At 36.1% G+C, this 12,726-nt stretch overlaps 2 protein-coding genes and 1 pseudogene across 2 annotated transcripts; 1 reads left to right on the top strand and 2 right to left on the bottom strand.

The window, feature by feature from the left end:
* Positions 1–4,427: 4,427 nt before the first annotated feature.
* On the top strand, positions 4,428–4,877 carry LOC106434388. Its single transcript, XM_013875247.2, has one exon. The coding sequence runs from the start codon at positions 4,428–4,430 to the stop codon at positions 4,875–4,877; it is 450 nt and encodes a 149-aa protein (XP_013730701.1).
* Positions 4,878–5,179: 302 nt separating this feature from the next.
* On the bottom strand, positions 5,180–6,736 carry LOC125575407 (annotated as a pseudogene).
* Positions 6,737–6,805: 69 nt separating this feature from the next.
* LOC106434389 lies at positions 6,806–7,901 on the bottom strand. Its single transcript, XM_048774860.1, has 4 exons — positions 7,878–7,901; positions 7,490–7,607; positions 7,122–7,272; positions 6,806–7,041 (listed from the first exon to the last, which is right to left on the bottom strand). Exons 1-4 carry the CDS (start codon positions 7,899–7,901, stop codon positions 6,828–6,830), a joined length of 507 nt encoding a protein of 168 aa, XP_048630817.1. The 3' UTR covers positions 6,806–6,827.
* Between the last annotated feature and the right edge of the window lie 4,825 nt (positions 7,902–12,726).

Below are 12,726 nucleotides of genomic sequence, written 5' to 3'. Positions count from 1 at the left end.
GTCTAGAAAATATCATTAAAACTATAAATTAATAGTATTCAACCAAGTATAAAATAGACTATTAAAATATAATTGGGTAAACAGTTTTTAATAAAGTAAAAGTTACCTAAAAAATGAAAACTTCTTATGTATTGGATCATCAAAATTCTGTAAAACATCGTACTTTTAGGAACAGAGGGAGTATCAAATAGTCTTTTGCAACTATCTTTTGATTATGATTTTAAAAAGGAAAATTACTATTAAATAATATTTTAATTACTTTTTAATAAATCGTTTTTGTTAATATCTTATTATATATATTTTTAATTATGAGATAGATTATCACATGTCACAATCATAAAATACATAGTTGTCATATGTCGCGATCATGTTAATTAGCAACTTTGAAGAACCAAGCTTTATATTTTTTTTTTTGACAACAATAACTAATCTATGATAAAAAACCTACTGGCTCGGAAAACCAAACCGGTGGGGTAGAATCAACATAAAACACAGCTGAAGGGGAACTCCGAGCACCTCGTGCAAGCTTGTCCGCCACTTGATTAGTTGCTCTTGGTATATGTTGAATCTTGAAGGAAGGGAAGAAACACTTACTGCGTCGAAACTCCTCCATGTGTGTAGCAAAAGCTGGCCATTCGTCTGGTGAGGACACCATCTTCACCAATTGAGAACAGTCTGTTGCAAAAACTACGTCTGAAAAATCTAGGGTCTTCATGCACTCCATAGCCCATATCAAAGCTTCACATTCGGCATGTAGAGCTGATAAGCTTCTTCGGAGATTCATCGCCCCCATCATCTTCTCTTCTGATCCTACTACTCTGCAGAACCATCCCTGTCCCGTGAATTTGTCATTCTCTTTCCACGCACCATCTATAAAACAGATTCTTGACTGTCCCAATGCTTGCCATTCAAAGTTTTGTGGGCCCCAAACTTGTCGTTCTGGAATTGTATTCTGAGCCTCCGCCCATACCTCGCTCTCCACTTCTGCATATCTAAGTATTTCCTGAGGATTTCCATCTCTATTATTGAAAACTTTATTATTTCTATTTTTCCAAATGTACCACATAATCCATGGAAAGTTACTAAAATCATACTCCTTTGGCAATCGCCAGAAGAGATAATCCATATTGGTAAATACCGAATTTGTTGGAAAAACACCAGGAGCTGATGGAATTTTTGATAAAGCCCAAGTTTGCAGAGCTGGAGGATATTCAAATAAAGCATGATTAACTGACTCTTCCTCTGCGCCACAAATACTACATCGGGTATCACAATTAATCCCCCGTGACCTTAAATTTTTTGCAACCGATATAGTACATGAGAGAACTTGCCAAACAAAATGTCTCAATTTCGGGGGACATTTAAGTTTCCAGCAAAAAGCCAAAAGTGGTTTGATATTTGGACCATAAAGACCTAAATCATGTGCTTTATCTGGAAATAATGATTCAACCCTATATCCAGACTTAACAGAATATTTCCCTGACTCTGTGAAGGACCACTCATAAGAATCCTTCTTATCGTTCCGGCTTATAGCCAGGCCTCTAATAATCTTGACATCATCCGGATGTATGTATGCATTGAGCAAATCCACATTCCAAGATTTAGTCAACGGATCGATGAGATGATCCACCTTCAAAGAAGGATTTAAAAATTGGGGAAACTTTTTTGGTTTAGCTGACCTCGGGCGAGGAGCAGGAATCCACGGATCATTCCATACGAAGATGGTCTGTCCTGTTCCCACTCTTTTGATTAGCCCTTTATTAACCAGAGATCTAGCTGAGCAGATACTTCTCCAACCATAGGAAGGTGAATAAGATCTGTGAGGATCCAATGGATCAGTATTCCGAAAATATCGGCCTTTAAATACCTTTGAAAACAAACACTCTGGTTTATCTATCAACCGCCATAGTTGCTTAGCCAATAAGGCTGTATTAAAATCTTGAAGATCACGAAAGCTAAGACCTCCCTCCTCCTTAGATTTACATACTTTATCCCAAGAGAACCAATGTATACCTCTTTTATTGTTACCACTACCCCACCAGAAGTGAGAAATTGCCCCTGTAATTTTCTTTATAACTGTTTTTGGTAATCTGTAACAAGACATAGTATGATTTGGCATTGTCGACGCCACTGAATTTATCATCACCTCTTTTCTGCCTTTAGTTAGGAACCGGACCGTCCAACTGTTCACCTTATTATTTACTCTTTCATTTAAAAAACCAAAAATTTGTGTTTTAGATCCACCCAAACTTTCTGGTATTCCCAAATAATTTCCCATACCACCCAATTTAGTTATGCCCAGTTTATTTTGAATTTCCACCCTTTGTGACTCTGGTACCTTATGACCAAATTGCAAAGATGATTTATCAAAATTTATCAGTTGGCCCGACACAGCTTCATAGTCTTTGAGGAGCTTGAGGATAACATCACATTCAATCACATTTGCCTTACAAAAAAACAAACTATCATCTGCAAAGAGCAAATGTGAGACCGCAGGTCCTCCTCGCGATATTTTAAGCCCTGTTAACCTTTTATCTCTCACCTCTTTCTTAATATTTGCAATAAGAGCTTCTGTACATAAAATGAATAAATACGGAGATAGGGGATCCCCTTGTCTCAAACCCCTTTCTGGAATAATGCTTCCTTTAGGTTGACCGTTAAGTAAGACCTTATAAGAAACCGAAGAAATGCATGTCATCACCCTGGCAACCCATATTGAACAAAACCCCATTTTCAATAATAACTGCTCCATAAAGGACCATTCTACCCTGTCATAAGCTTTACTCATATCTGTTTTTATTGCCATAAATTTTTCTTTACATGCCTTATTCGTTCGCAGTCCATGAAACATCTCCTGAGCAATAAGAATATTATCTGAAATTAACCTTCCTGAGACAAATGCCGATTGGGTTTCTGATATAAGATTTGGCAATAAAATTTTTAATCGCTGACACAAAACCTTGGATATAATTTTGTAGCCGACATTACAAAGACTAATAGGCCGCAACTCCGTCATCCTATTTGACCTTACTGTTTTAGGAATAAGGCAAATATTTGTCATATTTAGCCGATCATCAAAACTTCCCGAGCTAAGGAAGTCATTAACCATATTAACCACATCCATCTTAATTACTGACCAAGATTGCTGATAAAATAAAGCCGTCATCCCATCTGGGCCAGGAGCTTTTTCAGGATGCATCATAAATAGAGCCGTTCTGACTTCTTCCTCAGAAGCCAGAGCTGTGAGCCTACGATTCTGTACATCTGTTACCAACTGGGGAACTTCCGCTAGAAAGCTATCAAACTCCGAAGGTGAGGTAGAGTGGAACAAATCCTTGAAATATTTCACCGCCACTCCTTCAATGTCAGCTTCAGAGTTAAGCCAGTCCCCATCCTCATTGTATAGACCAATAATTCTATTCTGTATACGCCTCTGTTTGGTCAAAGCATGATAAAATTTTGTGTTCCTATCTCCACATGTATGCCACAGAGTCCTACTCTTTTGTTCCCAGTATAATTCCTCATCTCGATATGCTTCTTTTAATTTTCGGGAAACTTCAACCACCTCTTCATAAGATTTCGTCATGTCATTTTGAACTTCCTCCAGAGCCTTCTCTAGGGTATCAATTTTTTCTTTCCCATAAGATGGATTATCCTTTCTCCAAACCGAAATCTCATGTCGACAATTATGGATCTTATCTACTATACTCCTTCGAACCAAGCTTTATATAATAAGATATATTAAGATATATATTAAGTATAAAATTTATATTAAATAATCTGATATAAAAATCTGGTAAATTTTCAGCTATTTATTATACTTTTATCGAATCAGTCCGTCAAAACAGCTTCTACTATCAAACTAAATACCAAAATAAAACAAGTATCCTAACATCCATAAACACATAAAAACTACAATAAAACAGAATTTAATTCTATTGGCACTTACCACCGATACCAAATATATCAAATAGCTTGCATTTCAAAATACCATTATCTCCAAATCAAAATACAATGCTTATACCACAAATATAATACAATGTGCGTGTAGCGCAGACACATCCCTAATCATTAAATATAATTAGACAAGTCAAAAGCGAAAGTGGAAAGTCAGAACTTAGAAAGAAGGAAATCTAAAATAATAATAATAAAAAAATATAATTAGACAATTCAAAAGCGAAAGCGGAAAATCATCAGAACTTAGAAAGAAGGAAATCTAAGATAATAATAATAAAAAGGAAAAAAGGAAAGCGCCTAAACGGAAAAGAGGAAATAAAACCTAATATAAATATGAGTATACTTCTCGACCTCTAAACAAGTGATTCAGAGTTCAACTCTTTCTGTTCTCTTTAAACTCTCTCTCTATTCTCGTCCCTAAACAACGAATCCAATTTGGCATTCATAAATCTTTCTTACAATAACAAATCATGGTTTGGTATGGGTACTGCGACGACGAACCCGACACCTTCATCTCCTTCGAACCAGTCTTCACCGACACTCAACATAACCTAAAAAACCCTAACTTCTCCTTTGTCTTCGATTTCGAATTGGTTTACAGGCGAGCCCCCGAACCAAACTCTGATTCAGATTCAGACGAAGATCTATACAATTTAGAAACTCGAATCCTTCGTCAAACCCACGAGTTCGATAGAGATTGGCTCATCGGTGGCGATAGGGAGCAGATACAAGCCAACGTGTTTCAGATTCTTGAGATGATCCAAGTCCCTTCTTACTCTGACATTGTTTATACGTTAACTTTCAAAATCTTTGATTTAAAGAAGCGCGAGTCCGAGTCTGATTCGCCGGAGATTGAGAGGATACGAGTCGGGATTGATGTTATCGTCCCGAGGTTTCCCGGTGCTAACGATGACGTTTGATATGTAACTTGAGCGATGAGGTGGTTGTTGGGAACGACCAAGGCTGTGTTAGGTTTTTCTTTTACTGTTTAAAAAGTGTCTTTGTTGATTTCATGTTGTTCCTTGTTTCTTTTTGTCATTATGAATATATTCAATAGAGTGTGCGACTTTCAAATTTATCAATACAATAATGTTTGACAATTGTTTGTCACAAGTGTTCTTTTCTTTTCGCTAAAATTGTCACAAGTGTTCTCTTAGGAGCAGAAATAGAAGAAGCTAAAACTAAAAAACAATGGTAGTGGGGAATAAAGGCTACTTGTCTATCTGAAGAGATAAAACTAATCAATCTTCATGCAAAGCTCTCACAAATAGTCAAAAAGGTTACTCGGCGGATCAATCCAGAGGCTCTTTTGACTAGGGATAAGTTCTAACCAGTTAAGACTTGCATTAGGCGGATTAAACCTGCTTTTATCAAAAAAGTAGGATACACAACGCTTGCGCTTGTCACCAAACCATGGGAAGCAGAGGTTGTTCCTCATCAATGGGATATTACTTCTCAACTCAGAGTTATAAGAACTGAAGAAGGTTGTGAAACCATCAAGCTTAGTACTAGTCACCTCCTCCCATTGCAAAGAGCCTAGTTTAAACACTAGTGGCTTCTCCTTACTGCATGCAAACATGAGAAAGAGCTCTCCTTTTCTCTCTGCCAAGAAAATTTCTCTCTTGTCCCATTCACCTCGTAGTTGATGATACACATATGCATCTTGATGACAAACCCATGTCCGGGAAGATGGGTGAAAAGAATACAAGTAGCCTCCTCCTCTGGTAAAGCAATAAAATTGTTCATTGAGATAGACAATTTTGCTATGCCTATAAAACGGCAAAACAGTAGGAAAGGCCTCGGTGGTCCACTCAGTTGCTCCAAGATGGCATGTGCTGATAACTATCCTTCTCTCTTGAACTGATGTAACAAAGTCTAACGCTACCAACACACAATTATCCGATGTTGGAGGACTAGAGAACGCGACTGCCTGGAATGGCAACGAGAACTTAGGCAAGCTTACGAGCTCCCGAGAAAACGGGTTGAAGAAAAACATGTCCTTGGAGCTAGAAGTGTACATAAGTAACCAACCGTCTTTTATGTAACACACGGCTAATTCAGCCAGCTCTTGCAGATGCAAAGTGTACAATTTCGATCGTACCGGATCACGTAGTTCAAACAAACTGCAACGATTATCAAAGCACAGAAGCCAAGGATGCTTTTCCTCTAGTAGAAAGTGCAGCTTCACACCATGACTTGCAAACAGCTGATGCACATATGTTGTCTTTTAAGACAAGACGAGACATTATTACTTCCAAGAGAATGGATGGAAGATCTAAGATACTCGTATTCATTGCCTCTTCCTCACTCTTAGTTTTAGTTCTACAAAACAACAATCATGAATCAGCCCCAAAGAAGCAAAAGTGAATGCTGTTATGTGTCATTGGTCAAACCTCAAACTGACACAAAAAGAAAAACAAAGAATACAATTTCCTAGAGAAAGATGGTAAAACATATTCCAATGAACTTGTCAAATCCACTACAACTGAATATTATAGGCTGTAGAACTGCTTGAGAATGACGAACCTTTTACTGGCGACGGTGGTTGAAGATGGAGACGGTGACGCCATGGCCAGAACGGTGATGATGACTAAGAGCATCATTATCCATGATACCCATTAAGGGTCTCTTAACCAATTTTTATTAGTATTTAAGGAGTTTATTAGGCTAAGAGACTTTGTTAAGAAATTTTTACTTTTATATCCTCCATTGCAAGTCTCTAATTTTAGAGTTCTTAAAAAAAATTGTGTATTTCTCTTAACATCAATAATTTTGTAGATGATCTTTTTGTGTTACAAGTTACGTTACAGAAACTGGATTTGGATGGAGAAACAATGTAGTAAAAAAGGAGAAGAAGGTTCTGAAGCATACTAATTGAAATGTTGCCTTAGTTGCATCTCGGTTTCACTTTTCCAAGAAGCGTGAGAGGATTGTCCTCTCATTCTTTTGCTCTTCTCTTTATCTTTGATCGCAGAGCCTCTCTTCTTGGCGTCCGAGTCCGGTAACGGCCGGTCACCACAAACCGGGCATACCATCCCTCTCGCGCTTGTATATGTTTTCGGCACTCCACATTGCAGACACATCCTAAAGTCATGAAAAGAAAACACTAATGAAGCTCGGATTTGATAATAGGAAAGAATATGATGAAGAGACTTAATTTATACCTTAAGAGATCTGCAGCTTCTTCTGCATTAGGATTGGTTGCAGTAGATATCCGCTTCTCACCATTCTCTGAAGATGGTGGTGGTTCATCGATATCGTTTCTTACTCTCTCATGGATCCCTACTAGTTGAGGTTTTGCTTCCACGACAACACCTACAAAACCAGCTGAAACAGTCAGTGCTTAACCGAGAAAACCAAACTAGATAGAGACAACAAACTCAGTTCCTGGTTTGCTATTTCACCATACGTATGCTTTAAGGTGTACCCAAACAAGCTACTAAATCAACCTTTCACATCTATTTTCATGTTATCCCTCTATGATCCAGTGAACCTACTAAACATGGGGATGTGAATGGCACTGGTGGGGTACCTTTAGGTTTAGCTTTCTTCTTTTTGCAGGTAAGACGCTTAGCGTGCTCAGCATCTCTAGCTGTAGCTTCTTCATCAGCTTCTATACAGTTGTTTAGAAACTCAGGTGGCCCTGATATCTACACATAGAAGCAACACTATAAGCTTTCTCTGGTAACACAACCAGTTCACACACTTGAAAATGGGAATCTATAACACTCTAGGGTTGTTTGCGTCTCATCTTATTCATTAATGTGCGGACGATTATTTATTTCGCTATAAACTCGGGCTTCAAAAGTTATCTTCTTTTAAAACTAAAAGTGATTGTTTTTTTTTTGGTAGGAACTAAAAGTGATCGTTACCTTTAATGAATATTATATATGTATAAACTATTATAGAATTAACATTACCATAAACCTATGTAATGTAACCATAACATTAGAGAATTTTATGTATGTTGTATCCTTACCCGAAAATAAGAATTTTAATCATAAAAATTACAAAATTTAAAATAGAAAATGCATAATTAAATAATAATCAGTTAAAAGTAAAAAATTTGTGAGCACCGCGTGCTAAGCTATATGCCCTTGTGTTTTGAGTCCGGGATACATATGTGATTGCAAAATTTGAGAAACTTTCTTTGATCCGTTGTATTTTTTCGAGATAAAATGCAAAAGCAGACCAATCTCCTGGTTCATAAATTATCTTCACCAACTTAAAACAATTTGTTGCAAACATCACATGGAATTGTTGTAGATTTTTCATGCATTGCATTGCTCAAATAAATGTGTGATCCGCCTGTAAAGGGGAATGGTTATTCCTTATATTTCTCGCCCACTTCAATCCATCAAAACTAGCCATGGGCATTCGGTTATTCTGTTCAATCATTCAGTTCCGCGAATATTGGATAAATCACTCTTATACCCAATAGGTACTTATGAAATTTTGGTTCGGTTTCGGTTAGGTTTCAGTTTGGTTTCAGTTCGGTTTCGGTTCGGTTTTGGGTACCCGTTTAATATATGAATCAAATATATATATATATATATATATATATAATACATTAGTTAACATGTTAATTTAAGTGGTTTAATGGTTAAACACTTGTATAATCGTGAATTCGACCAGCGGTCAAGTCACTAAAGTGTTGTTTTATAAGTATTTATTTATTTTAATATAGAAATACCATATATATATATATATATATATATATATATATATATGTGTGTGTGTGTGTGTGTGTGCGCGTGTGTGTATAATATAAGAGAGTACATAAAAGATAATGCGCTCCGGTAGTATAACAATGTTTTCACTCTTCTTGACAAACCCGAGTTCGTGTGGGGTTGATAACATTTTACTTTATATTAGAAAGCTAAAACTCATTTTTTCGGATATTCAGGTACCCTTTCGGTTCTCGGTTCGGTTCCGGTTCCAGTTCGATTATTTGGGTATAGAAATATAGGAATCATTCGGGTATTTGAGGGTTTCGATTCGGTTTCGGTTTTGAATAATTTGGTTTGGTTCTGGTTCGGTTTCGGTTCTGGTTTTTTTTGCCCAGTTCTAATCAAAACCCTTTAGTGTTCTATATTAACCACTGCCAGCGTATCTTCTTTTAAAACTAAAAGTGATTGTTTTTTTTTTTGGTAGGAACTAAAAGTGATCGTTACCTTTAATGAATATTATATATGTATAAACTATTATAGAATTAACATTACCATAAACCTATGTAATGTAACCATAACATTAGAGAATTTTATGTATGTTGTATCCTTACCCGAAAATAAGAATTTTAATCATAAAAAATTACAAAATTTAAAATATAAAATGCATAATTAAATAATAATCAGTTAAAAGTAAAAAATTTGTAATCAAATTAAAATTATAATTTTGAATACTATATTATTACAGTAGATAATTATTTACTATATTATATTTTAATGAAAATCTTTGTCGTATAAATATTTAATGGTGAGTTTTTCTTGAGTTGTAGGTTCACCAACCAATAACAGTTTACCATCTCATATTCATTGTTCTAAAAAAAAAAGAAAAGAAATTTGTTAAATCGTAATACGTTTTTTAAATAAAATAAATAAAAAATAGAACTAGCTGTCAAAAAAAGATTTTTTTTTTAACATTGTTACAAAACCATAAATCCTAAACACTAGACCCTAAATTCTTGGATAAACCCTAAATCCTTGGATAAATTCTAAACGGTTGGGTAAATCCTAAGGTTTAGGGTCTAAAATTTATAGTTTTGTTGACGGCGTTTAGAGTTTAGTGTTTAAGATTTAGTGTTTAGTGTTTATGATTTAGGATTTAGGATTTACCCCAACAATTTAGGATTTATCCAAGGGGTTAAGGTTTAGTGTTAAGGATTTATGGTTTACTATTTAGGATTTATTTTTTTATTTTTTATTTTTTACAGCAAAAAATTTACAGACTCATGTTGACTCTGTAAACCAATTTGGTAACTCTGCATCCATGTGAACGACAAAGGACGATTGTTTCCTAGCATTGCGTGCTAAGCTATCCGCCCGAAGGTTCGCTGTCCGAGGAACATGAACGATGTCTGAGTTGAGGAAACTTCGTTTGAGAAGTTTTATATCTTCCAAATAGCTTTCGAATGCTGGCCATTCTTCTAGTTCCGAAACCATCTTCACCAATTGAGAACAATCCGTCGCAAACGTGACATGTAACTGTCTTAAATTCTTCATACATTCCATTGCCCAAATCAAAGCTTCTACCTCCGAATGGAGGGGTGAGAGACATGCCCTTACATTCCTTGCCCCTAACAGACCATCAAACCCCTGTAAAGTGCTATACCAACCTTGCCCTGAAAAAGAATCCTTATCTTTCCATGAACCATCTATGAAACACCATCGACCTTGTGTTGCTAGGGAGGAATTGGTCTGTACCGAAGGCTCCCTCGTAGGGTCATTTCCCACCTGTGCTTCTGCCCAAAGTGATGATTCTAATTCAGCTACTTGAAGAGTATCCCTCGGATCAATATCCAGATTACTAAAAACTTTGTTATTTCGGGCTTTCCAAATATACCATAAAATCCATGCAAACTGATGGTCATCCATCTTTGGCTGAACTCTCCAAAAAAGATGATCCATATTAGCAAATAATGAAGTGCTAGGAAAGATATTAGGAGGCGACGGAATCTTGGATAGTGCCCACACTTGGCGTGCCGGCGGACATTCAAAAAATACATGGTTAATTGATTCTTCCGGACCTCCGCATCGAGCACAACATATATCTCCTTGGATCCCTCTTGCCTTGAGATTTTTCATTACCGATATACATCCCGAGAGAAGTTGCCATAAAAAATGTCTTATTTTTGGGGGGCACCGAACTTTCCAACAGAAAGCTTTAAGTATATCCACTGTAGGGCCATAAAAATCTGGTGGTTTCTCCTTATCAGGATAGACTCGTTCCACTTGATAACCTGATCGGACTGAATATTTTCTATTAGTAGTAAAATGCCATCCATACCTATCCTCAAACTGATTCCTACTTAAAGGAATACTTTCAATAATTTTTGCATCCGTAGGATCCACTAGAGTCCTGATTACCTGTAAATTCCATGAGCGAGATTCCGAATTAATGAGGGAATCCACTGTGAGGTCCAGATAAAAGTTGGGAAAATTTTTGTTTGCTGGTCTCGGGCGAGTGGCTGGAATCCAAGGATCATTCCATACAGAGATAGACGAACCTGTTCCCACTCTTTTAATTAGTCCTTTACAAACTAGAGATCTAGCAGAAATAATACTCCTCCAGCCATATGACGGAGAAGAAGAACGAATCGGTTCCAGGGGTGAAGCATTCTTGTAATACCGTCCTTTGAAGACTCTTGAGAAAAGAGTATTTGGCTTCTCAATCAGTCTCCATAATTGCTTTCCAAGCATTGCCGTATTAAAATCCATAAGATCCTTGAACCCTAACCCACCATTTTCTTTGGTTTCACATAATTTATCCCATGATTTCCAATGCATACCTTTAGAACTTCCTCCTGGACTCCACCAAAACCGAGCAACTGCACTTGTTAATTTTTTAACAGTAGCCTTCGGTAATCGATAAACAGACATAACATGGTTGGGCAGGGCCGTAACTACCGATTTAATAATTACCTCTTTTCCTCCTTTAGTAAAAAATCGAAAGGTCCATCCATTAACTCTATTATTTAACCGTTCCTGAACAAAACCAAATACGTGTACCTTAGATCCTCCTAGACTTTCTAGCAAACCTAAATAGGATCCCATGCCTCCTATATTTTGAATTCCTAAAACATCTCTCAATTCTTGACGATTTGGTTCTTCAATCTTATGCCCAAATTGAATTGAAGATTTCTGAAAATTTATTTGTTGCCCTGAGACAGCCTCATATTCCTTTAAAATCCTAAGAATGGTTTGACATTCCTCTTTATTTGCCTTGCAAAAGAAAAGACTATCGTCGGCAAATAGCAAATGAGAGATTGCTGGACACGCTCTTGCCACCTTTAAACCAGTAAGTTGTTTCTCTCTCTCCGCCCTCTTAATATTCGCGATTAAAGCCTCAGTACACATAATAAATAAATACGGAGAGAGAGGATCCCCCTGCCGTAAGCCTCGTTGAGGAAAAATAAGTCCTTGTGGTTGACCATTGATAAGAACCCTATATTGAACCGAAGAAATACATTCCATCATCAAATTAGTCCAACGAGGATCAAATCCCATTTTGAGAAGAAGTGTCACGATAAATTTCCACTCAATCCTATCATATGCCTTGCTCATATCCGTTTTGATTGCCATAAATTTATTCTGACATGACTTATTTGTCCTCAGTCCATGAAACATTTCCTGCGCTATAAGAAACATAATACTATTTCCACTCAATCCTATCATATGCCTTGCTCATATACTATTTAGGATTTATGGTTTACTGTTTTGCTGACGGTAATAACAATGTTTAAAAAAATTCCTTCTTTTGGGCAGCAACTACTATTATTTATTATTATTATTATTTTTAAAACATAATATAGTTCTTATTATAATTTTTATTTTATTTTAAAACATATCTCAAAATAGTCTTTAAAATGATCAAAATAGACTCTTTTAATTTAAATTGAAATATATTTCTTACATTTTTAAGAACTCATTCTACAAAATGGGTAGATCCTTTACTGAAAAGTAAACTAAAAAGAAAGAAAATGTGTTATACATAAAAGTCAGATTAAAATGAAAGGAAATAATAATTTTGAAACTTTTATTTTAATATTTA

Source organism: Brassica napus, unplaced genomic scaffold (genome assembly GCF_020379485.1).
Source record: "Brassica napus cultivar Da-Ae unplaced genomic scaffold, Da-Ae ScsIHWf_55;HRSCAF=95, whole genome shotgun sequence".
NCBI classification, from domain to species: domain Eukaryota; kingdom Viridiplantae; phylum Streptophyta; class Magnoliopsida; order Brassicales; family Brassicaceae; genus Brassica; species Brassica napus.
This window is presented reverse-complemented; position numbering and strand designations above follow the sequence as displayed.

Bases quoted from the DNA above. Each gene is read 5' to 3' on its own strand.
- LOC106434389 (XM_048774860.1), bottom strand. From the start codon at position 7,901: ATGGTTACATTACATAGGTTTATG. The intron at 7,273-7,489 runs GTACCCCACCAG...CTGGTTTTGTAG, and splicing joins GAAGAAAGCTAAACCTAAAG to GTGTTGTCGTGGAAGCAAAA. The intron at 7,042-7,121 runs GTATAAATTAAG...TCATGACTTTAG, and splicing joins GAAGCTGCAGATCTCTTAAG to GATGTGTCTGCAATGTGGAG.
- LOC106434388 (XM_013875247.2), top strand. From the start codon at position 4,428: ATGGTTTGGTATGGGTACTGCGACGACGAACCCGACACCTTCATCTCC.